At 41.4% G+C, this 27159-nt stretch overlaps 1 protein-coding gene across 1 annotated transcript in view; it reads left to right on the forward strand.

Moving 5' to 3' along the window:
* Nucleotides 1-27159, forward strand: part of LOC102384022 (dynein heavy chain 5, axonemal-like) — a 303673-nt gene that overhangs the window by 249371 nt on the left and 27143 nt on the right. Inside the window, exons 69-73 of the mRNA XM_025201485.1 lie at nt 4729-4993; nt 9055-9176; nt 10598-10945; nt 14189-14377; nt 21556-21688. Of these exons, the coding sequence (XP_025057270.1) occupies nt 4729-4993; nt 9055-9176; nt 10598-10945; nt 14189-14377; nt 21556-21688 (1057 nt within the window). The remainder of the gene's footprint in view (nt 1-4728; nt 4994-9054; nt 9177-10597; nt 10946-14188; nt 14378-21555; nt 21689-27159) is intronic.

Here is a 27159-nt window from a genome sequence, read left to right on the forward strand (position 1 = left end):
AGAGTTTGGTAATATTTTGTTCTGGTGTCTTGTGGTGTTTTATATAGGGAGAACACTTTGGTTGTGTAAAAAAGATTTTTAATTGATGGCAAGAATATTTGTAGGCTAAGGTAGAGATCCTTTTATATTTCCCTATTTGAATTCAATTAAATAAATTAACTGGTTATGTTTGTAGCCTGCCCTAGCACTTAGTTGTTGCTATCAATCACAGATATAAAGCAGCCAGTGACTATTCTGGGACACCACACAAGTGGAAATGAGAAGCAAGAGATCAGGAAGAAGGGAATAGCAGAATGATTACAGGTTTTCTGAGCAGCAAAGTTAGGCATTTCATGGGCACCTTGGCTGGTGATTTCACCAGTTGAACCCTGAAATGGTGTTTGGAGGGACTAACACTGAACCAGCTCTTATAAGTTAACTTGGAGATTTTAAGTTCAAATAAAATATTTGTTCTTAAACACTCTAGGAGTATTAAAACATGTTGGTTATTTCCCCTATTCAATTATGAATACAAAACATATCATAGTGTCTGCATTTGTCTGTTACCTATTATTTTTATTTAAAATAAATAATTTTGCTTTATGGCAGAAATTTAAAAGTAATTATTTTTGCATGGCTTATGAGCTATAGCATTAATACAAGACTTAAATAGAGCTCTCTGAAATACATGCAGTCATGCATCCAGGGGTCTGTGCTGGGTCTGGTATTGTTCATCACCTACATTAATGATTTGGATGATGGAATTGAGTGCAAGTTTAGTAAATTTGTAGATTATACCAACCTAGGTGGCATTGCAGACACTCCGGAGAGTAGGGCTAGGATCCAGAATGACCTGAGTAGACTGGAAAATGATCTGCAGTCAATCAGGTGCGATTCAACAATGTAAATGCAAATTCCTGCACTTGGGATAGAATAATTGCGTGCACAAATACAGACTGGGGAATGATTGGCTAGGCTGTAGTACTGTAGAGAACAAGCTGGGGATTACAGTAGACCATAAACTGAATACGAGCCAACAGTGTGCTCTTCTTGCAAAAAAATCTAACAGCCTACTAGGTTGTATTAACAGGAGTGTCACTGGCAAATCAAAGAAAGTTATTTTTCTGCTGTCTTCAGCCCTGATGAGGCCTCACATGGAATATAGTACAGAGGAACAAAAATGATTAGGCTTTGGAAGTAAGATTTATGAGGAAAGGCTGAAGCAACTACGGTTATTTGATAAAAGTCTTCAAATACTCGAAGGGCAATTAAAGAGATGATGGAGATGGGCTTTTCTCTGTGGCCCAGTTAGGACTAGGAGCAGTGGCCTCAAGCTGCAGCAGAGGAAATGTAGGTTGGAGATGAGGAGGGACTTTCTGACTATGAGGATGGTCAAGCATTAGAACAGGCTACCTAGAGAAGTTGTGGAATCTCCATCCTTGGAATTTTCAAGAGCAAGTTGGACAGGCACTTGGCTGGGATGGTGTATTTAGGGCCAGTTCTGCCTTAAACAAGGGCCTGGACTAGACAAGCTGGTCAAAAGGGACAAAAGTCCCTTCCAGCTCTACTTTTCTATGGTTCCTACGATTCATTGGCTACTCATATTGCTACCCTGCATTGGTAACAAGACAGCTGGTACATTTCTGCACCGTGTTTCCCGTGTGTCCTGGAAGACAGTCCTGAGTGTACCTCTCCTGAGCGTGGCGGTGCACCCCCTACGATAAGCGGGCAGTTGCCACTTGCCACACCCCAGTCCCTGCTGCCGACACCACTGGCAGCATCTGCGGGTGGTCACCGACCCCTGGTCGGTGCTTGCCCCCCCCCACCCCCCCCTGCTGCCAACAGTGCCCGCGGCATCTGCAGGAGCTCCCCACTTACCGCCGCAGCGCTCCCACCACTGCCAACACCACTGTGCCCCCCCAGCTGCCAGGGGCACGCATGATTCATGTCCCAATGGCCATTGGCTTCATTGCTGGAGACCAGGGTGTCAATAGTGACCAGAGGGACATATCTCCAGGGTGAGTTCGCTAGCACATTCCTGGGTTTGAAGCATGGAGACAGAAGTGGGTGGGCAGGATCTGGTCTAGACTCTCAGAGCAGAGTTCTGTGATATGCAGGAGAGTGCTACTGCAAACCATCTTTCCAGGACATAAAAACATCTATTGGCAAATGCTGCTACATTTTTAAATCTTCTGTCACCATTGTTAAAGCAGCAGAGTTTTCTCTCATACCATTATAGGCTGTGGGCATATTTCAGGAGGCAGTCAGTTTTTAAGTGGTGATATTTAAATATTTTTAAATGTTTACATGCTTAGAGTCCAGTTTGAGAAATTAGACTTTACTTTGCTTTCTTGAATTAGATCTTTAGGATTACACCCTATTTCACTTTACATGTTTAATAGGTGAACATGTTGCTGTGTAACTGCAGTTTTTGCCACTTATGCACAGTTTGGGATTCTGTTTCCCTTGTGGAAAGAAAGAAATCACCCTGCGTAGTGTATACCGGCCAGAGCAGAAGAATACAGGCCCTTGTATTTTTTAGCCCAGTAGCCTACTGCTTAGGGTACTTGCCAAGGAAATCTTAATGGTCTTAAAAACTTGGGAAAACAAGTTCACAATTTTATTCGTTTGTCAACTTCATCCTAATGCTTAAACCCAAGCTGAACTAATGTAAGCACAATATTTTTTTCACATTTACAATCCCTTTCATAATTCCTTTCATAAATCAGGTATGCTCTATCTTAAAACTAAGTAGCTTTTCCACCACTATGCCTATTAAGAAGTTGGGTGTCAAACTCTCTCAAAACTGAGTTGAAATCGTATTAATTCTGTCCAAATTTTTTATCCAAGAAGGAAGAAATATCTTCTTTTCCTATGGAAACAGAGATTTTTCTTTCAGGGAGCCATGTACAAAATCTTCAGTAGAATTTAACTGACACTGGATTGGCTAAAAAAGGTATAACATTTTTGTCTTCATATTCTAGCATAAAAATCGTACAAATGAATTGGCATGACTCATGCAAAACACTATGAAGCAAGATAAAAATCCTGGAGATAAACAGTTTTGACACAAATTTTTTAGAAGAAGAAAAATGAGGTCAATCTTTACATAATCTTAAAAGGATTCTTTTCCTTGTCTTTTCAAAACATTTCATTTAATGTTTAATGCTTGTATGTGAGAGATGATTATATGAGAGAAGCAGTCTATAAACTGGTATTGTCACAGCAAGGGGCAAATTGTGTGTGTAGCATTGGCCTCCTGAAAACATCCAGAGGCTTGATGCCTGCATCTGCGCATGCTAATTAGGCGCCACCACTACTTCTTGAACAGGGAAATCTTGTGCTCTCGCAGTAGAGGGTCAACTAGAATTTTTATCCCTGTTGCTGGTTCCAGTAATTCCTTGAGAGAGTGCTCATCTTTCAACTTCTAGATGCTGGAGCCCATCTGGACAAACCTGCACTGTTGTCAAGACTGCTCATATACAACTATTTTAGCAGTTACTATATTTACTCAAATCAAAGACAGCGCTTTTCCCCTCATTCAACATGGGGAAACAAGTCCCTCGTCTTGGATCCAAGTACAAGGCAGGGGGAGAGGAGCTTCTGTGGCTCTGACTCTGGCCCCAAGCCCAGGTTGAGACCAGAATCAGAACCACAGTAGCCATCTTCCCCCAACTCTGCCTGCCCCCTGCAACCTCTGCCCCCACCTCTGGGGACAGAGGCTGTGGGTAGCAGGTGGGGAGGTAGAGGCTACAGGAAGGGGCAGAGGCTGCAGGTGTTAGTGATTCCTTGAAGAGTGGGGTGTGTATGTGGAGCAGAGGCTGTGGAGAGCAGGCAGGGAGCAGAGGCTGCAGGGAGGGCAGAAGCTGTGAAGGCGAGCAGGGGGTAGGTGGCAGGGCCTTCCCCCAGCTTCTTGCCTCCTCACCACATTACCCCCTGCTGCCACTTTCCCAGCTGCAGCATTGTGGAGAATGAATTTAAGACAACCCTCCAATAACTAGATTCCATACGTGGAAAATTATAACGTTTATAAATTTTCCTTAATCTAAGTATTGGGGGGGATCTTAAATTCAAAGACATCTTGGATTAGGATAGATACAGTATTCCTTAACAAACCTCAAGTGCTTTTTGAGCAGTGAATTATCCTGAATCATTCATTCTTTCCTGCTTGTTTTCCCAAGTAATGCCCTATTAGACTAAATGAAAATATTCATATAATAAACATCACCAAAAAACAGGCCACTATATCGTATCGATAAATTATTATGCAGCAGCTGCATATCTCTCCACTCTCTCAAGATGTTCTACTACTTAGAGGTGAGATCAGAATGATCCACTATGTGCCCTGCCTCTGATAATGCATGCTGCTATGCTGGAAAAGGTCAGTGGCATCTAGCATAAAATTATGGCCTCTCTTCCCATCTTGGTATGCGCAGAGAGGCTCATCAGGAAAAGACATGGCAAAGAGGAAGCAACTTGGTGGACCCCATGCAGCCATAGTTAGTTGATGTAGTTTCATCTTGACTTGTGGGACAGGAGGTGATTATTTGGGTATTTCTATTTTACTACAGACTGGCACCAGATATGAACTCAGTCTTTAATAGAGTCAAATTAATGCAGTGGCCCAAGTCGTTCTCTTACATTCTATTTCTTTTTCTGTACACATGGTGATATAAAAAAATAAACAGAAACAATGATTAAAAATAGATCACAAAATTTTTTTTTTTTTTTTTTTTTTTTTTTTTACAGAGTACTCCCTGTCATGCCATTTCAATGGGTCAGGGCCAGGAGGTTCATGCAAGACGCTTATTGAATCAATGTATGCAAGATGGAGGATGGCTTCTTCTACAGAACTGCCACCTGGGTTTAGATTTTCTTGATGAACTGTTAGACACAATCACTACAGAATCTGTGAATGAGGGCTTCAGGACCTGGATTACTACAGAGGTCCACCCAAAGTTTCCTATTAATCTTCTGCAGTCATCAATTAAATTCACTAATGAACCTCCTCAAGGTAAAAAAAATTATTCTGACAATTGCTGACTCTACTGGTGACTGATTATTCATGGTTTAATTGTTCTTTATTCTCCCTATTTCTCAACTAGCTAAATGCAGCATCACATAAACCAACTTCACTATGCATGAAGTATTCATTATTTATTTTAATCCAGGATAGTTTTGTTTGATAATGGAACAAAATTCTGTCTGCTTAGGGAAAACTTTATGAGAAGATATCAGTAGGTGAGGTCTCCAGCCTGATCTAACTGAAACTGCATGTTGGACAAAGTTGTTTCCACATAGATGTATACAAGGAGGAGTCCTCTTCACATAGTTTTCCTTCTTCACTAAGCAAGTCAAGGGGCTGAAATCCTACAACACTGCTTTCCTCCACTGATCCTGTGTCAGCCTTCTAAATGGCTCAAGGTCTGCTAAGAGATGACTGTACTTAGCTAGAGGAAACAGTAAGGAAGAAAAGGTTAAGCAAGACAGGTATTGGCCCCGCTCTCTGGCCCCATAGAAATTGCACAGACAAGTTACAATAGCCCCGTGCTCTACTCACTATTCTGCAGATCCCGCTTAGGGTCTGTAGAGATTGATGAGGTTAGGACTCAGTCCTGGTAATGTGGCTCCCATATAATTGCTGTCTGGGAGCTGACACATCATAAAGCAAGCGACAAGAGATGTCACAGGGCCACCATACCTTTGGGTGGGGAAAAAGTGGGGTAATCTTCATGTGAATGACAATGTGAATAGAAACAACTCATCCCACATTATTGCGTTATTCCTCTTGAAACGACACCTTAATACTCTAGAATTTTCCTCCAGCATCTATGGTATCCAGAAAGCTGATGTTTTGTAGGAAATTTCTGTATTATGACAACACCCTGACCTCTAAGGATCTAGTTAATTGCAACTCAGGAAAGACTATGAACTCCTAGACAACATCTCCATTATATGAATTGTTGTTGTTGTTGTTAATGTTAACAGCAAGCCTCAGGCTAAATTTTCTCCTTCAGCTTGGCTATCACTAGTGTTTTCCATCTATATGTCCCACTTAATTGTTTCCAAGGAGCCACTCATGTCTCCTTAATGGAAGCCCTTAAAAAGTCATACACAAAAGTCAGAATGAGTCATGTTAGCTGGTATCAGTCAGCTTTCCCCAAGGGGCTCAGCCCTGACTAATATGACAGGACACAATCTATAGAAGACTGCTGATACTTTCTTACAGGAATTCAATAAAAAATAAGGCATTGATTTAGGGAGGGAAGAGGGATGGAAGGACTGAAGGAAGGGAGGAAGAAAGGAAGGAAGACTTTTAAAAACCTTTATTATTAAAATATTTTTCTTTAAAAGGTGAAAGTTCAAAAGTATGCTACCCTTCCAGGGACCAAGGATAAAATTCTTCTCATCAACAAAAACACTATATAACCTAGACTAAAATCCCCTCCCCCTTCATGCCTTTCATGGGGTTGCACATTTAGGATGAGCTGTCCTCTTCCACCTTCTACAGTTCCCCCTCAGTGGCCCAGCACAACACAAACTGGTTTGTGTGTTTTTGCAAATGGGAGGGAGGGAGGAGATATGACTACAGGATAGAAATTTACAGGGTGTGGCAAATATGTGTCATATACTCTGAAGCGTAAGGAATTATTTGGGGCCATACTTGGATTATAGTGGGCATATTTACCTGTGCAGTTAATGTGACTGAATAAATTCCGGTGCAGTTTGAACCGGAGTAAACTATAATCCTGACATCACCATCTACACGGATGTTTAAGTGTAGTAATTTACTCCGTCGTTGGATAGTACCTGTGTCTGACCTATGCCAGAGTAAATTAGTTTACTGCATCCTAATTGCAGTGTATGTATAGATGGTGAAACTTTACTGTGCAGTAATTAGTCTACTGTGCAGTAAGCACACACACAGACATGCCCACTTAGAAGTAATGGAGGGAAATTAAGGGAAAAATTAGGTTGAATATCAGGAAGGTATATAGATCACAGTTAAGTCTGCAAACACCCAAAGGAAGAGTAAAAGCCCCAGTTACATGGAACATTTAAAATTGTATTCATCACTGGAAGCAAAAAAAACAGTGCTGCATCTCAGCAGGGTAAATTATGGTGGGAAGAGCTTTGTGTTGAGGGAAATGATCAGAGCCTTGTTCCTTATTCTTTCTTTAAAGAAGCCAGTAGCCCCCTGCCTACTATTGGCTGTTGTGTCTGATGCTGAGATAGGAGCTGACCATGACCCTGGAGCTATAGTATATTGTAAGTGGCAAAAAGCAGTCCTCAACCTGGTACATATTTGAAAGCCAATTTGCAGCACTACCCTCTACTCCCTTTTTTACATCACGAGAGTTCAGTACTTGTCCTTCATTTGTATGTGGATATTATATCTGGTTTCAATTAATGAAGTTAATAGGAGCTGAAAATATGTATCCAAGACCAGATTTGATCTTTCAGTCAATTTAACTTCCTCACAAGTTAGTAAGATATCTCAACCTCATTTGTTTTTGATTTATCTTAAAGACAGTTTGCTTCAGTTTATGACTTAATGCCAAATATTTTCACTCTTACAGTCAGTTATCAAGCTTCTGTTTTAGGTTCTTTATCTTTTTTAATGTTTAGCATCTTTTTGTGCCTATTGTAGTATTCATCTGCATTTAGACGACAGCATCATAGTCAACAGTGTTTCTTTTAGCTGCCAGGTGGTAGCCAATTTACAATTTGATTTTAATAATAGCTGTGTCTCATGGATAATAATTTTAAATTGAATTTAAGCAGTTTCCTATTATTCATATCTTGTCCCAAATTGCTAGCAGAACACAATAGTCTTAAGATAATGCTTGATAATTTCCCTCTTAATTGTGCTGGAGTCTCAAAATATCTTTTAAAAATGACGAACAACAGGTTCTCTGCCAAATTGGGACATCTGAATAGTATTTTTAAATATCATTTAAGGGAGGTTTTTCATGGTATATCAGGATCCTATTCCAGCCTGCTTGAGAAACAAGTAACAAAACAGAAGGTGGGAAGGTCCTCCAACTCCATAGATCAGATGAGTGGCATAGGGATTGGTCTGCGGACCAGATCATGCATGGGGTTGCAGGTACGATTCAGTATGTCAGTCTGACCCCACCCACCCAGATCCCGCCGCACACTAGAGTGATCATCCCTGCTGGTGTGACCTAATGCACAGGGCCGTGTTTCCTGATCTGCAGGACTCCCATGAGTCCCAAAATTTGGTAGCAAGGGAGCAGCAATTAATGCTGCCGCTGCTCTCTTGTCACTAGATATCTGGATGTCATGGCTTCATGAGCCAAATCTGGCCCTCAGGCTGGAGGTTGAGTACCTCTGGCTTAGATGACTATATTTTGTTCCTACCCCAAGATGTCCTTTGGAAAAAGTCTCACTCGACAATGTCATTCTTCAGATCTTTTAAATAAAACACAGGATACTTTCCTTTGATGATATAAAAATATTTTAATGTATTACAGAAAATCAGGATCCAGGAGGCTGATGACAAGGTTTAAATAAGACTTTATAGATCAATAAAAGAGTCAGGCCCTTTGCCAAGAACAAAGAAAACATTGTACTGTATAGTAAATAGAGGTGACCAAATTCATATTTTATAGTGGTAACTTTTAAGTATTGTTAAACCTGGGCTGCCTCTTAATATTTGGATTTAGATCCTGATTTCAGAACTTCCAAGTTTATGGAAGGTAAGGACAGTCATTTTAAATGTAGAGGCTGCTTTAACAAACTGCTGTGGATCTATTTCAATTTTCAGCACTGACCTTTTAAATTCTTTTTTGTTTGTTTACTTTTTGTTTTGTATAAGCCCATTTCTAAGTAAAATGTCAAAAAAGCATTTTGGCTGGTACTGCTTCAGAATAAATGAATAGGTCAGTGATTCAAACTGGTTATTCAAAACAGAAAAAAATCACACGGTATATTGGGATAGCCACTTCTATAGCATGCTGTTTGTTACAGTGGATCTAAGCACATTTTTAAAGTCCAAGTTACAAATCCTCTAAGTTGTTTACTCATGTACAGCAATCTGTTTTCTTAAAGGTGTAAAAGCTGGTTTAAAGCGGACGTACTCTGCTGTTACTCAGGAACAGCTGGACGTGAGCAATATGCCACAGTGGAAACCATTGCTATATGCTGTGGCATTTCTTCATACAACTGTTCAGGTTATTAAGTGCCTTACTTTTCTACTACGACACATGTTTTATAAATGAGAATATCATTAAGAATTCAAAACTGTATTAAACATAAATTTGAGATGAGCAAACTATCACAGGTAAAATTTAAGCTAAAATTTATGACAAAGTTAATCTCCAACAAGGGGTACCTCAGGAATAATGTGGATAATCCGTTTGTTCCCTCTCTTTAAAAGGTTCTTTTTACGTATGGCTCCAGGTGGCTTGCTCTACCTTCTTGGCAAAGCTTTTCAGCATGTGGTTGGGTAGTCTACCACTGCGCTAGTTAAATTATGGCATCATTTAAATTTTAAGAGCAGTCTGAAACAATTTATAGCATGTGTTGGAGAGCTGTAGAGACCTATGAGAAATGCCGTTTTTTTGTAATGGAAGGACAGTATGCCTGAATAAGCTGGTCCTGTGTTAAAACTCACAGGAGGGAATGAAAGAGGAAAACTGAGGCTCCCCTTGCAGATTATAATGGAAGGTGAATAGAATCCCCATCATCTACTGGAAAATGTCATAGGGATAACCCCAATTTTGTTATTGTTCACTAAGTTTGTCAGATTTTGCCTTTTACTCAGGAGATGGACAGATAAAATATGTGTAGCACTCCAAGTGCCTTTTAAAGGGCTCCAAAAATGAGTAGACAAATAACTCACATCAGTGAAGAGCTAGAAATAGATCTCTTCCACTTCAAAATTATTCCTGGATGAAAAGGGGAACAACTTCGAAACACTTTACAGGGCAGTGCTTCATAATTCATTTGTACCCTTCAGATCATAATAGGGAAGTTGAGTGGTCTCCCAGCATCCCAGGATACTCTGCTTCTCTGCCCTCTACAGCCCCAAGGTAGCTCCTCTTCTGTGACTTCATTCCTAAGTCCACTGCCTAGAACTCATAGGCTGTGCCCTACATGTGACCCTGCGTTTTTAAAGCTAGGCATAAAGCCTGCCATTTTCTGGACCACCACCCAGAGAACATGGCTTCTCGAGTTTGGCATGCTATCAAGCACCCACTTTCCCATCACACAACACCACATGAACCCCAAAAATGTCTGTATCTGAAAAGTGCTGCACAACCAAGGGGCAGACAGACCTGCTTGCCATATGGTCCTGGAGAAGCACCCAGCAGTCCTTAGGAGGAAGTATCAGAGCTAGTCCGTATGAGTAAATTGCAGCAGAGATGGCGTTTTATAGCCATGACCATGATTGGCATCAGTTCTGGACCAAAGTGAAGGTGCAGAAGGCATGATACTCCAGCCATGTTTGAGGCATCTGGCAGGTGGTGTGCCCATACTACAAGGTGCTCAGGGACAGCTCCATCAACATTTTGTAAATTCTTCCATACTTTACAGTTTCTGCACGATTGTTACTAAACTTCAACCTTTTTGCATCTTTCCATTCCTTTAGGAAAGACGAAAGTTTGGTCCATTAGGCTGGAACATCCCGTATGAATTTAATCAAGCAGACTTTGCAGCCAGTGTGCAATTTATTCAAAATCATTTGGATGATATGGACATTAAGCGAGGAGTTAACTGGTCTTGTGTGCGCTATATGCTTGGAGAAGTGCAGTATGGTGGCCGTGTCACAGATGACCTGGACAAAATGTTGCTGAACACATTTGCAAGAGTGTGGTTTGGAGAGCATTTGTTTAGCGACAAATTTTGCTTCTACAAAGGTTACATAGTCCCAAAAGGCAAGACTGTTGAAGACTATCTCCAGTATATAGAGCAGCTGCCAATGGTTGATACACCAGAGGTAAAATTATTTAACTTTTACATATTAAAGAAAATTTATGCCAACTGAATCACTTGACTAAACATACATTGTAGCCATCCATATACAGAACATGGCAGAAGTGGGCCAAGGCAGGTGGTCTGGGTTTAAATAAAGCCGGCTGATCTTGATTTCTGTATCACTGCTTATTATAGATAACCTTCCTTGGAATTAAACTATACCTAGCAAACAGTTTGCTAACTAGCACTGTTTAATGAACTGTGTGCTGAGTAAGAACATGAAGGAACTCCAGGTTTATAAAATACATTTGCCTCTTTATTAAGAGAACCATTTACAGAGGTGCTTCTGGAATACTCCACTCATGTTTATACAGACTGACTTCCTGATGCCGTCTCCAAACTCTTTATTCCTGCTGCCTTTGTGCCTCCCTCCATACAAGTCGATACATGAAAAACCATCACCAGTTAGTGTATACTGAGATTTTTTCTAAAGTAGGGTAGTTGCACTGCTACAGTCCCATAATGCAAATGCTTTGAGCTTCTGTAAAAAGCTGCTGGTACCTGTATGGCCTCTGAATACTATAAACTGCAAGGGAGGAATCTAAGAATCCTACAAATTTAGGGTTGGGAGGGAAGGTCATTTAGTCCAACCCCCTGCTCAAAGCAGAACCATCCCCAACTATAACTTCCCAGCCAAGGCTTTATCTTGCCAGGTCTTAAAGACCTCCAAGGTATGCCATCTACCTTCATAGTGCTGTAATCCAGAACTGAAGGTATGCCATCTAATCCCAGTAAAAGTAGCCAAGCATACAGCATTAAACATAAGTATTCTGCAAAAAATATCAGCATGTATAGATTGTATTATCTGAGTTTTTGATCAGACAGATGCAACCACAGAAAAGCTCTGAATTATGCATCTCCCTGAAGATACTAGTCCAGATTCCAACTCGATATAAATCACTCCAGTTTCATTAATTTTTTTGAGTAAGGATCTAGATTATCCTCAGGATTCCTGTGCAGGATTCCAATTTCTTGTTATTAACTTGTTAATGAAGGTTTGGGGCCTATAACAGGGCAGTTTGGTCCTTTAAGAGGGAGCAGACAGTCCTGCTGTAGAAGCCTAGCTGTGGGCATTTAGCTAATGAGGGAGTGTCTCATGATCAGTTAAAACCTATGCGCAGAGAGGGGTGAGCTGGGGGAAGGATTTGTTTATGGCTAGGACCTGGACAGAGCTAAAGGGCTTCTACTGCCTGGAGAAGGCCTAAAAGTTTTGTTTATTCATTTGCTTGCTTGGTATAAGGACTGTGGTTGTGTCTAGAAGACTAGCCTAAGGAGTTTGCAAGGAAGCAAAGCCAGTCTTCAGGCTACAGGTCTATTAACCTGCTTGCAAGCCCAATGAAGAGAGCAGTTGCAGAGTGGAGTGCAAGTCCAGTTCCCAAGTGGTTTAGGTGTGCTCTCCACTGTTCTATTCTGATCAGACCCAGTGAAGTTATAAACACAGGAGCTGGACTTCCACTTCTGCCTTACACCAGTTTCTGTTTCTTTACTTTACACCTACTTCTGCTTGACATCAATCTCAAGGTCAGCTCCTTAGTTTCTTCATCTATGTGTTCTGGAGCCTTTTTTCAGAATCTGGGGCTTTTGTTTTGTCAGTGTTTTGGTGCCTACAAATACATATGTGTGGTTTATACACAGAAGCATAACCGGACAGCTTGGCGCCCAGGGCAGCAGTAACATGTGGGGCAGCAGTGGCTCCTGGATGCCTGTACCAGCAGTCCATGTGGCCACAAGCAGCAGGGGCTATCATTTTTCCCCTCTCATTCCCCCCACTATTGCTGTCCTGGTTGCCCCACCTTAGTTGTGCGCACGCACGTGTGTGTGTGTGTGTGTGTGTGTGTGTATAATTTTGTTTTTTTTACTTAAGACAAGTAGGATCAGGCCACAAGTATGAAAAGACCTTTCTCCTAAAGCCAAGCTTGCATTCTCACAGGTCAGGAGGCAAGTGACAACTTATTTCTGTCACTCCAAACTCCCTCTGAATTGTTCATAGAAGCCGTCTGACCTTTTAAGCTTCACCTTTTAAGTCCTCTTTGATCCAAGAATGACAGAGCGACCAAAGTAGATTTATTGTTTTCTCCCCTTTCTGTTTTTGGTTTGGAAAGAAAACTTGAATACTACCAATTGTTGTATTACATCTTAATTCAGCAACCCAGTTGAAAATTATTTTGAAACTGTTGGGCCTATGCAGCTGTTTTTTGAAATTTCAGAGTAGATTGAAAATGCTAGAGGGCAGGATCTTGCATTCTCCATGTAATTAGAATTTTCCACTGAAATTTGGGCATATAAGAAATGTCAGGTTGGGCTCATGAATTAGCACAGAGGTGGATTCAGGAACCCTGAACTATCCTAAGATATTATGACTTTTTTTTTCGGTTTGTGCTATATTCCTTAATGTATGTACACAAATAAGCACACAGGACCAAATTCATACCTGGAATAACTTCACTAATTTAAATCTCCACAGGAAGGAAAGAAGATTTAAAACCAGAATTAGCTCAAATATAACACATTCCAAATACCCTGCTGTCCAGAAATTCAGGTGCTTTTGTGGATAGTGTTCATTTTGTTTTTAGTTGCATGTATATTAGAAACCTAATCCAACTCAAGTACCCCTAGAATAGCAAATAAAAATAATAGAGAAGATACATTTAATATAATTTAAAAATTAAGAAAAAAGAAAATTAATTAGGAAAAACAGTGGGGAAGAGATGGAAAATGGATAAAATGTACCCATGAAAGAAACATCATAATTGCTAAGATTAATTCTTTTAAAGCAATAGATGAGCAGATCTTTAAGATAAAATGAATCATTAACAAATTGATAAGATCATTAATAAAATTAAAATCAATAAATCATCAATACTGTAGTCACTGATTAGTATGTGTTAAAATTAATAGATCAATTAAAACATTTTTCTTTAATAAATGTTAATTTGGGTGATTTTTGCATATTTTTGGATTTTGTATATTAAAGTTCTTGTTCTAATGGGTCAGATCTTCAGCTTGTTACATGGCTATACTTTGATTGATCTTGATTGGAGCTACATTGATTTCTACCACTTGAAAATTACACCACTCTTTTCTGTTTGTTTTTTATGTAGATTTTTCTTGATGTATATTTTAAAAAATTATGGTCTTGACAAGAACACCTTTTTTCTACATCATTATTCTCTATTTTTCTAATTGCTTCTTTTTTTATTTCAAGGTATTTGGACTTCACCCTAATGCCGACATAACGTATCAAACTAACACGGCTAATGAGACATTAAGCACAATAGTTAGCATTCAGCCTAAAGACAGTGGCACTGGAGGAGGGGAAACCAGAGAAGCAGTGGTACAACATCTTGCTGATGAAATGCTCGAGAAGTTACCTCCCAACTACATCCCTCATGAGGTATGTGCTGCTATATTGGCATAGGCATATCTTTGCGTGCATATACAACACTTCTCTGTGCTACTATGTTTAATTGTGGCTGCATGCAAGTAATTAATTAAATCATTCACAGTTTATTAACAGTTTAAGTAATCTGGGTTCTTATCTAACATATGCCAGAAAGCTATACATAAAAATGATATTATTTAGTTAATGTGCAGACAATCCAAGGGTTAAGAGCTTCAGGTGCTGCCTAAAATTACTATGTAAAAAGGCCCTTAGCTTTTCTCCAATAGTGCACTGACATTGTCATCAGCCAGTATCTGCTACATCACCTTGGCCAAGGTGGTATTCTTTCAGTATGCATTCAGCACACATTCTTTCCCAATAAATTTATATCATTTGTTTATTGTAATAGTTTAAGACTTGATGATAGACACAAAACCCACTTTTTCACCAAAGAAGTTTCCATGTCTCAGCTAAACAGTTAAGTGATGATGATTGCAAGCCTCATGTTTGGGCATAGAGGTAACTCTTTTTCAGGATGATTGGTGCCTGGCAGCTTGAGGACTTTTGCTAGATGCCTGCAAGGATATAGAAGCAATTATTTTCCACTCATGAATGTTTTATTGGCTTCTAGACTTTTTCCCACCTTCCTTTGGAGCACTGGACACAGTGAAAACTGAGGATTTGATTGGGATGCACTGGTGCTTCTGTTGGTGCAAAAAGTCCTCAGAGGATCCTGGCTAGGAGATCTTGCTCTTCTTCTCAGGGTCATGCCACTTGCCAAATTTGGGTTCAGAAAGAAATACCTCACCTACCCACAGGGAGATTGGCAAGGATTGTAGAGTTTTTTGCTTTTCTATGCAGTTTGGATACGGTCGCCTCCCTAGGATCTTCTGAGCAGGTATTAAGCTATTTCTTCTCTGCCACTGTAATGCATGGCATTGGCAATTCTCATCATCCCTGTTTTTGACCTGTTTTTGCTGGTTAAGGTTCTGTTCCTTGTAGTTGTGGTGTGTGAGGGTTTGGAATGAAGTATTGTTTAGGAACCTTTGGATAAATGGTTGAATATTCTTTTGGATGAATATCAGGGACTGGTCTTGATGGTCTGGGCGGTTCTTTCTAGGCTTACATTCCCAGTTTTGTATGATTGACTTGATCTGTGGAGAATACAGGAGTAAATGTGCCTTATTGCTGCCAGTCCTCCACCTGTCCCTAAGCAGACTGTTTGGATTCCACTTCAAGTACTTCTCTTCCAAATATTATGGGCCTGATATCCTAATGAGCCCTAGTAACTGGTCAGTGTACTTGAACACTGGACAGCTGCTCAGTATTCACCAAGACTCTTCCACTCATCTTACAACAGTTCTCAGTGGGGCTGCTAGTCCTGCATGTGTGAAGACTTGCAAAGAGTAGCCTCGCCTTCCTGTCCAGGGCTTCGAGATTAATGTTGGGCCACTTAAGTATTTTGACAATATAAGACAGCACAAGTATTATTCAGCCACAGTGTTGTTTCTGGAATTAAGTCAAATATATTAAAGATGTCTTGGTCACCATTCATTGTATCTCAGAATGGTTGACCTTCACAAATTAGTTCCATCTCAAATATTCGTGCATCTGATCTAAGTCAAGTTATTTGATTTTGGTTTCATTCAGGAGGATCAGATTGGTTTGCCTAAGTACACGTGTGTGTTGATCATCTAGTATAATACAGTTTTCCAATCCCAAGCTCATGGTGGAGTTCGCAGTTTTTATCATACTCTGGAGTTGCCTTGCACTGGTGCTGTAGAGTTTGGCTCAATTATGTTAAGTGCACCTAAATGTCAGATTTCCTGACATGTAAGTGGTATTTTTGGCATTTGCACACAGTTTGCAATCCCACTGCCTGTGCAGTATAGGTACATAAGCATAAATACAAGGTGCAGTGGCTCATCTTCAAAAGAATTATCTAATGCTTAACCTGGGGTGTGATGGTTAGGGTACTGTGCTAAAAAGTTAGAGAGATACAGGTTCCTACCACCCTTGAGTTATTGGGGGCGGGGAGGATATGCCTAGAATCTTGGTTTCTAGCTTCCTGAAAAAGTGCTGTCATCACTCAGCTATTTAGATTAAAGCAAAGAGAACCTTTCTCCTCATTTTTTTTCAAGGACTTATACTCAGGTACATGTACCTTGTCACAAAAAAAAAATATCAACAGCATACTGAGTTGTATTAACAGAAGTGTCACTTGCAAATCCAGAAAAGTGATTCTTTTGTTTTATTCAATACTGGTGAGGCTTCACCTGGAGTACTGTCCAGTTTTGGGCCCCACACTTCAAGAACATGGGCAGTTTGGAAAAACTCCAGTGCAGAGGATCAAAAAAGATTAGGGGCGTGGGAGGCAAGGCTTATGAGGAAAGGCTGAAAAGAGTTAGTGTTATTTAGTCAGGAGAAGAGACAACTGAGGGGGTATTTGATAACAGTATTAAAATACCTGAAAGGCAATTACAGAGGATGGAGAGGAGCTTTTCTCCATGACCGTAGGGGACAGTTCTAGGAACTATGGCCTTAAGTTTCAGCAGGGGAATTTTAGGTTGGAGATTAAGAGGACCTTTCTGACTATGAGGGTGGTTAAGCTTTGGAACAGGATAACTAGCTGAATTGTAGTATCTCCATCCTTGGAAGTTTTCAAAAGCAGGTTGGACAGACATGTAGTTAATGTAGTTTAGTCAGGGATAATTCAGCTTTGTGTAGGGGACTGGACTAGATGACCTTGTGAGGTCACTTCCAACCCTATTTTCTTATGATCCTATATGTAACTACTTACTTTTCCAGCTAGAGCATAGCCTGCTGAATATATAATAACCATGTATGTAATAGCCATGAGTATGTAATCGCCATGTGGAAGCTTACATGTCCACTCTGCATTGGTAATAGAATCACAAAGTTCGTGCATATGCCACAAATGCCACTCACATGTCTGGAAAATTGCCAGCTAGGTATATAAGGGGTTATAGAATTTCACCCTTTTAGAATATCCATTCAAAATAGATGAAACAAATATGGGCTGCCATTATATCTTCTTAAGCTCAGCAAGTATGTTTTTTCAGTGTCCAGGCAATGATGGTGGGCAAATGATGACTGACCTTATTGGCTAAGATGACAGCAACAATTTTCTTGAAATAGGTAGGCATATTATAGGCACAAAATTCTTGGCATTGATTACACCATGATAAATGATTTAGTAAATGCAATTCCTTCCATTGTAGATTTCAGTAGTTTATTTTCCTTCCAAACTTCTTGGTGTTGTACCAGTGTATGAGGAATACACTTCAATCGTGAACCTGCTCCCACCACGGGACTTTCTGATTTTAAAGCTTTGCTGCAGCTTCAGTAACATACTTCTCAGTGATAATTGGCTTTGACATGGTTGAAAGGCTGATTTGTTTGACTGCTTCATTTTTAATCCAGTAGGCACTCTCATCCTGTTGAATTACCTGTCACCAAATGCCACACTGCAAAGCATGGAGGCCCTGGGGGGCAGGAGGTGCTCTTATGCCTGATCTTTTTTCAAATGTTGACAGTCCCTGGCAGGAAAATCTTTGGTAGTTATTAAATTGGCAACTTTGTGTCCTGTTGGTAGCTGTACTAATTTACACCATGTCATAGTTGCACAAAAAATAAGATCATATGTGTGCTGCAAACTCCCACTCAGCACAACTGGCTTTTTTAGTATGAAATGTAGACAAATTGGAGAATGTCCAGTGGAGGGCAATGAAAATAGTTAAGGGACTGGGACACATGAGGAGAGACTGAGGGAATTGAACTTATTTAGTCTGCATAGGAGAAGCCTGCAGCGGGATTTGATAGCAACCTTCAACTACCTGAAGAGTAGTTCTAAAGAGGATGCAGCTAGACTGTTCTCAGCGTTGGCACATGACAGAACAAGGAGCAATCATCTCAAGTTACAGCAAGGGAGGTTTAGGTTAGATATTAGGAAAAAACTTTCTCACCAGGAGGGTAGTAAAGCACTGGAACAGGTTACCCAGAGAGGTGGTGGAATTTCCATCCTTGGAGGTTTTTAACCAGAGAGGTGGTAGGTTTGCCACAGGGTGGGTCGAGAAGCTAAACAAAGCCTTGGCTGGGATGCTCTAGCTGGGGATGGTCCTGCTTTGAACAGGGGGTGGACTAGATGACCTCCTGAGGTCCCTTCCAACCCTGATTTTCTGTGATTCTATGAACCCTGATTTTCTGTGATTCTATGAAACCACTTTCAGGTGCCTCTTTCAGCAGAGAGGATGCAGAATAGAAAGTATTTTCCTTGATTGCTCTTTTATATTCCAGGATGAAAGATCTGAATATTTCTTTTATTTGTCATGTTTCTTATGTTGTGGGTCAGATGTAATCCATTGGCATTTGGCTTCAACAGCTGGGCAGGCATTGTCAGACTTCTGATTCATGTGAGGTTTAGCCTTCGTTTGGACAACCTTGGCCTTGGAGTGTTTCACTAATTTTCCAGGGGTTTATTAGTTTTATCTTGTAATTAACAGCAAAATGTTCCAAGAGAGAGACTATTTCAAAATTAGCAAACCTCACAGGAGATTAGGAGTAACATCTCCTCTCAACAATAACAAAAGACATGAATTGTGTTGTACTCATTCAGGATTAATGGGCTAGTATACATGATACAAGAGTGAATCCTGTGAATATACTTACATATATAGTAATAGTAAGATTTCAGTATTGTTACTTCATCATCATACAGAATATTACAGATGTTAAAAACACACATATATGAGGCATAATTGGGCAGCTCTGCACCCTGTGTGTTATCAGTTCATGGCACAGTGGCAGCCGTCCATGCCAGTGGTGGCATAGCTACCTGCCAGCTGCAACCACAGCTTTTCTTGTGCACCGTCTCCCCCTACCTGAAGGTGGCACCGAGAGCTGCTGGTCCAGTCAACTCCCTTCAGTTATGTTACCTCACATGTATACATTTATCAAAATATGTGACTGTGTATGCATGTTTATTTCTAATGGAAAAGAATGCCCAAACCCTGAGCATAGCTCTGTGTAGAAAGTGGAGCTTGTGTTGATATAAAAATAGTTGAGAAGACACTTTAATTTTAAGTGCAGACCTAGGGGGGAGGAGTTAGAAGGAGGTTAGATTGGTTTAAAATCAAGTGGCCATTTTTAACCCAGACTAAAAATGGCAGAAACTGTTCTAAGATAGACCTTGATTGACATACACTCAGACTTAATAAATTTAGGTTAGTCTGGTGCATTGAACTTCAGTATAGTTACCTGCACAGCCCCAGGGCTGGGAAAGCCCAGTTGCTGGCCCAAGTCTCAGGGCTGCGCTTCTTGTACCTGTCGCCCAGCACCAGGCTATTTTTTAGCCCCTGAGTCCCTTATCCCTCTGCAGCTTACTAGCCAGCCCCCTCCAGTCCCTTCAACTGCTGCCTCAGATTTTGCCCCCCCCCAGTTCCCCCAGGGTGCCAGTTTTATCAGCATTTGCTGATGCTAGGAGCCAAGAAAGTAAGTATCGGTGTGAGGAGGGACAGGGGAGTAGGTTTGCCACAGTGTGGGTTGAGAGGTTAAACATAGACCCTAGTCCCCCCGCTAAAATGCGCCCCGCCCCCCCCCCCCCCCAATCCTGTCTGATCCTCCTGGGCCCCAGAAACCCATTGCAGATCCCACCTGCCCCCCCAGTCGCTCCTGTAGATCCCACCTGCATTCCCTATCACTGCTGTGACTCTTACCTACCCCCAATCCTTCCTGCAGATGCCACTTACACTAAAAAAAAAAAAAAAAAAAAAAAGACTTTTAGTTTTTCAGGTTGAAAACAGTGGGCCAGAATTTTTGCTGTCCCTTTTCTATTTGGAATGTTCTTTTTGCACATTCTTGTACCAGCCCTTTTCTTTTGGGTCTGAGGCTAAATACCGAGTGAAAAAAAAGACAGACAAGGTTTTTTAGGTAAATCTTTTTTTAGACCAGCTCAAATCATTGGAAAAATTATTCTTTGCAAGCTTTTGGGTACAAATACCCTTCATCAGGCTGAGGAAACATTTGCAGTTGGAGTGAAAAAAACCCCACTTTTTCCTTTGACTGTTTTAGAAAAAAAGAAAGAATAACAATTTCCTGTGAAATTCCTATAAGCCATATGCTTTGTATGGAGCATTTGTGAAGAGAAAAAGAGGGTTTATTCACAAAATAAATTATCCACAATAAATTATTTTCTCAGCATTACTTTTAAGTGCTCTAGCTTTAGCAACTTTTAGTAATTTAAAAAATGAAAAGAAAGAAAGAGCACATCAACTTACTCTGTAGGATGAGGTGTCAAATTACAAAGCATTAGTTTAATCTGCTGGCACCTATTCCTTGGATAACTTTTCTGTTAAACTCAAGTCTGCATATGATTAGAATATAATGAATAACCTCCTTAGTAACTGTCCTCAAGGCGAATACTACATAAAGTTAAAAAGAGTATTTTCAAAGGTCTGAAAATGAAACCTGAGAAATGGAGGCTGTCAGTGCATTTAATTTGCTTGGACTATCAAGTCTCCCAATTCAAATGCAACACTAGTACTCCTTTTGAAGAAGACTGCTGCTGGATATAATGTTAATGTCATTTACAGTAGCATTTACTTTATCCTTAGTGCTTTCACAAAAAGCATAAATCAGCAGGTAATGGACTTTTGGCCTTGACAAAGTAACACCCACAGGACTGGATCAAAGCTTGACTTCTGATCAGTCTCATTAGAATTATCATGCTATCTGCTGTTGGCAGAAATAGAATTACCAGGTCTGTCTGTCTGTTATCTTATGCAGTATTAATTTTCCATCAGAATAAAGTCCTAAATTTGCGGCGGAAACTGATTTTATATACCATTTCTGAAAGTTTTATCGGTACAAAAGCATCTCAATTTGAGTCCTCAATTTTGTATGAGACATCTCGTTTTGGTATCTGGGAATCTCCAACATTACTCTGCACCAAGGCCATCTGTAGAAAAATAAAATGACTATGATGGGGAGCCACATCCAAGCTATTTTAATGAGAAGGAAGGTGGATGTGACAGGAAAGAGTACAAACTGGAACTGTAATAGAAAGAAATCAGCCTTCAGTGTGAAGAGTTAGATGTCAGTGATCATGCAGAAAATATAAGTTGATAGATATGTAAATATATTTATTATAATAGTTGTTTTGTTTTGTTTAGGTAAAAGCCCAGCTTCAAAAGATGGGAGCAATTCAACCCATAAACATATTTCTACGTCAGGAAATTGACCGAATGCAGCGGGTTCTGTCAAGAGTCCGAAATACGCTGACTGATCTCAAATTGGCCATAGATGGTAAGGGCGTAACCATGCAACATTTATGATTAAAGGATGATGAAGATGATGGTGTTATCAGTTAATAATAGTTCTAGTGCCAGTGTCACTTGATTGCACTCCCTAATTGACCTCAATTTCTACTGGATTAAAAAATCCTGATCCTGTACTGCTAAACCCATATAGATCCCCGCTGAAGACAGTGCATCTCTGCAGAGCAGTACTGCAGTGCTCACAAAAGATAAATTGCTGGACAAGGGGCACAAAATGTATGCCAGAATGATTAACTTGAGTGAAATTGAGGCATAAGTACGTACAACAATGCAGAAGAATTGTTACAAAGTTCCAGAGTGAAAGGAAAGCCTTTAACAAGCAAGGAAGAAAATAATACCATATTTACTCAAACCCAAGATGAGGTTTTTTTTCCCCATTCAGCATGGAGGGAAAAACCCTTTCACAAGCCCTGGGTCAGGGCCAGAGTCAGAGCTACAGCAGTCACCTGACCCCCACCCCCACCTCCCCTATGCAGCCTCTGCCTCCCCCCAGCTTTCCCTTGGTCCTTACTTCCGGGCATGGTTCCGGCTCCAGCTCCATTCCCTCCTGGGGCACAGAATATATGGAGGCTGTCCCCTACCTGACCAAGCAGCAGCAACACATCTCTGGCCCCGGGGCACTACTAAATGGCCAGGCAGGGGCCACACTTCCATGTGCTCTGTGCTATACCCCAAGAGAAAATGGAGCTGGAGCTGAGTCTGACAATAAGGAGGGGGAAGGGGGCACAAGCTGCAGTGGGGGCAGGCACTGGGACAGATGCTGGGGAGTGATGGTGGCAGAGGGACAGGGATGCAAGCAAAATAGGGGGTGAGCTGCAGGGGGAGAAGTGGAGGGGGCAGAGGGCAAAGGACCCATGTCCTTCCTCCCTCCCATCCCCTCCCCACGCCCCCTGGGCCCACTCCCCTGCTGCTGCTTTCCCCATTGCAGCAAACTGGCAGGGTGCAAATTTAAGGCAGCCCTCCAGTACTTAGTTTCTATACATGGAATATTATAACAAATGTATAATTTTCCTGTATATAGCATCTAATTATTAGGGAGCCATCTTAAATTCAAAGTCATATTGGATTTGCATAAAAATGGTATACATTTTTCAGATGAGATTTGAAAAGGTGATAAAAATGCTTATAACCAAGGAGGATGATTTTTAATAGACTCTTAAAAGAACGTGGGAGTCATTCAGCATTAAGGTAGTGGGCTGCAGCATTTGGCATATTCTAGAGCAAGGAGTGCTCCATCAATTGTAAATGGACTTACAGCGAGTCAAAGTGAAAGGAGGTGAAGGTATGAATGCTGGCATGTGCAGTGGCAGAATAAAGACAGTGGAATAGATGGTTCATGTTCCCTTCTGTTCCTTTCCTCCCACCTTCCAATTTTTCCTATTTGTTCTAATGTAAATAGCTATCTTGGAAGAGAATATTAAATTGCACATCCAGACTAACAAAACAAAACTGTAAGGAGATTTAACAATAAATGAAAGTAACACTCAAAAAGTTCCATTTTGCTGATTAGATCTGACCAGTTCTGATGTGCCCTAGATCAATAGAGGCACAAAGTTTTGTGGAGACAGCAGATTCTACCCTACAGGCAAAGAATTGGAGTACTTCAAAATGAGCCCCTTTAGACGAGTAATTACTGCCTGTGATGCACTTACTTTCATTGCTGGTTTTCAGTCTCTTAACAGCAAGGTAGTTAGCTTCCATAAAAAGAAGCATTTTTTCCCTTTGTTCAAAGGTCAGAATCAAAAAGGATTTTTCCCTCTCATTTGCATGGTTCACTAAAGCAACAATAAAAGCGTCAGCAACATCATGGATATAATCTGAATCTAGAAAAATGTTCATGAGTATTGCATACAAAACTAATTAGATTCCATACCCTTTAATAGCATGTACTGTACAAGATGGTACCCTCTTATTGTAAATTTTGAGCTAAATATTTCCTGATATTTGTGGGAACAATCCATATTTTAAGTCAATAGCAACTGAACAGATACATAACCAAGGGTAAAAATCAGTCTTTTCAGGGCATGACTGATATGTTTAAAGTCTGAGAATATACAGTACTCTGCACTCATCATTATGTGGGTGAGTAACGATGTGTTTGCACTTAATATTCAGTTCCTCAGTGTATACAGTCCTATATCAGCTGTCATATCAAGTTTGTGCTTGTGCAGGCCGGGAGTGCCCCGAGCCCTTTTCATGCTGCACGCGGGCTGTGGCCAGCAGCCCGGGCACACGGGGGCGGAGAGGGAAGGCCTTCGCTCTGGAATTAGGCACGGACGCGTATCGGTAGTTTAAAAGATTGTTTACTTACACCGAGATGGCAATGGTGTAGGCTGGAAAGCTTGATTAAGTTGCAGTTACAGAAAGAGAAAAGAAAACAAAAACTCGAACCTGCAGGGTACGAGGGTACGTCGCATAGGGTTCCGGCGACGGGAAGATGAAAATACGAGGGTACGTCGCAAAGAGTTCCGGCGACGAGAAAATAAACCTGCAGGACTCGAACCCGGGTAGAAGAGCTCTGAGGCCGATCGTAAGGGCTCATACGAAGTTTGTCAGGCTCCGTGGGTTCTTCCGTTCACTCATCCACACGAAGTTTGCTAGGCTGCATGGGTTCGGTTCGTAGCGCGCGGGAGGGGTACGTCTAGGAATTCTATCGGCGACGGGGAGAGGCTAGAGATTGATCAGATCTCCATTGCCTGCTTCAAATGCACTGGGTCCATGAGGATCCGCAGCGCTTAGAGATCTTCACACAGCGTGAAGTCTCCTCCTCCCTTGTTCGTGGAGTCCTCCAACTTGGGCGGAAACCACTCAAGCCTCTTATACGGCTAGCAAGCCAATCACTAGCCGCCACGTGTGAATAATTTAGAACTGGCCAATAATGGGACTCGAATTAGCATACCAATGGCGGGAACTCTTTGCAACGAGCATCCCCTCTCTGCAGCAAAGAAATGCACCCTGCAAAACAAGCTCCAAATTGGCGGGAAATTCTCCCTTGCACCGGGGTTCTCCTCTGCAGCAGAAAACTCCACTGTGCAAGGAAGCTGCAATTTAGCGGGGACAATTTAGCAGTGCCGAAGCACACACAAATAAAAATCACACCTTTTGGGTTGTGACAGTGCTGTGGTTGTGTTCAGGCCTTTTAAATATGATAATTTCTGAGGTAGAGGTCAGGTAAGTACAGTAAAAAAATCACTTTCAAATCAAATTTGGCAATGAAAATATAATTGGGATTAATAGATCCCAGCAGGTTCATTCTGTTAAGAGTGAATACTATAACTCTTTCATTTGGCAGCATGGAAGGAATATTTAGCTGTTCTGCTTTGTTCAAAAGAAAAGTGAAAACTGAAACTCTATACCCTCACCTGAACTTCATGGGTGAATCAGAACTGCGCCTTTCTTCCAATATTGTACCCATTCGTTGTTATAATGGCTTAATTCAAGCTTCCTTCTCAAAGAGAAGTAGGGCTGCAAGGGATCTTCAGAGGTCATCTAGTCCAACCACCATCCAGGGGCAAGATCATCCCTATGCAAACCACCCTATAGAAATCCCTTGTCCTTTATCATTGGTAAAACTACACAGTCAACCTGGCCACAACCACAAGGCACTCTGACCTGTTACAGGTAAGGCAGGGAGACAAACTTTACAAGCAACCTTGAGGTTTGAGGGGTTTCATACTCTGCCCTGGCCTTTGAGTCTGGATTCCTTGCCTGAATCCATTATTTTAGTATTCCTGTTTTGCTAGTGCAGTTACTTTCAGCTGATCTACTGTTTTAGGCAACTAATATACATAAGAATGGATCCCATGTTTTTACTATCATTCAGTTTGATCTTTTTTAAATAGGGTTGGAGTATTTCATTTTGTAATTTGTACGTGAATAAATACATTTTGGTTTGGTTTATTTGCTATAATATATAGAGTGGAAAATAACAAGTGCAAGCTGCTCCTGAGTGGAGCTGGCATGCAGCTGGTTGGAAACAATGTGGCATGAAAGGACATGGACCATTCCACTCCTCTCCTGAGTAGGTTGACTATATTATTTTGAAGGAAATTTGGAACCGGGTAAGGAAATCTGGGAAGGGGGCCCAAACACATGCACAGACCCCATGGCTCCCAGGAACCCTCATGGCTGGGCAGGGAAGAGCAGGACAATGCAGAGGCCCACAGCCAGGCTCTATCCCCTGCATGCAGAGGTTTGACCTGACTGGGAGAGGCCTCTGTGTGGTACACCCGGGCTTTGCCAGTCCACATTGCTTATCCACACAGCACCTTCCCTCCTGCCAACAGCAGCCACCTGGGGCCGCCACACAGCCCAGCCCCTGGCAATGGCCATAGTGGCAGGGCATGAGGCTGTCGGCAGTGGGAGGCCATCCCAGCTCATCCCACATAGGTGCCTGAGCCCTGACCCCAGTATCCTCCCCCAGCCCTCCCACCCTGGCTGATCCCTGCTTCAGGCAGGAGGAGCAGTGCTCAGTCCAGCCAACCCCCACCAGTCTCCAGCTGCTGCTCAGGAGGAGCCAGGCCAGGCACTTGCAGGCAGGGTAGCACCACCAATCCATGACTTTTGCTTCCGTTTTAGTCAACTGGCTGGGATGCTGGGACAACCTATGAAGTCCAGGACTGTCCCGGCCAAAACAGGATGTACGGTTGCCCTATTCCTGAGGACTCCATTGGGCAGCATTCAGGAGGGCAGATGCTCCTCATGTTGTCAGCACTTACTGAGCAACCTTTCTGTTGGGAGGAGTCTTACCTCCCAATGACCCGTGTAGATCCAGCCATTAGCTCCCTTTGTCCTAAGGGATAATTTGAGATTAAATTGTAATTATTAGATTTGTAGCTACACTTGATACTCACTGTTATGTTCCGCTCATTAGAACTGTTTTAATTACTTATTGATTGCCTATATTTATTTCACAGTTGGAATGATATATAAATGTGAAAGCAGCAGTGAAGGCTGTCGTCTTAAGCAATTTAAATAGGCTGTGTTTTCAAAATGCAATGCTGATTTCAGAGGACGTGGGCATTATGTTTTGAACTGTGTATATATTTCATTTTGAGAGTAACTATAAATGGGTCAACCAACTCCACAGAACCAGAAGCTCCAAACTTCAAAGAAGCTCCAGTCTAGATATGGAGTCAAACTTTACAAGTTCATCCCTGTATTCATGACAGAACTGTGATTTGGGGTGTTAGTATGCTATGCATGTACCTTGCTCAGCTCCGGTGAGAGGACAGATTTCTGTGGCAGAGAGAATTAATGGTGTAGCTGTGATTTTACTGGCCTCTTCCATTTATAGTGATATTTTAGATTCAGCAAACTGCTTTAAAAAACAATTCCCACACCGTGTTAGAGGTTGCTTGGTGAAAGGAGGCCCAAAAATGAGCTGTCTTGTTGATGTGGTGGGCTGTACTCCTCAAGTTCCCATGTACAGCAGCAGGA

This window comes from Alligator sinensis, unplaced genomic scaffold (genome assembly GCF_000455745.1).
Source record: "Alligator sinensis unplaced genomic scaffold, ASM45574v1 scaffold386_1, whole genome shotgun sequence".
Taxonomy (NCBI): Eukaryota; Metazoa; Chordata; order Crocodylia; family Alligatoridae; genus Alligator; species Alligator sinensis.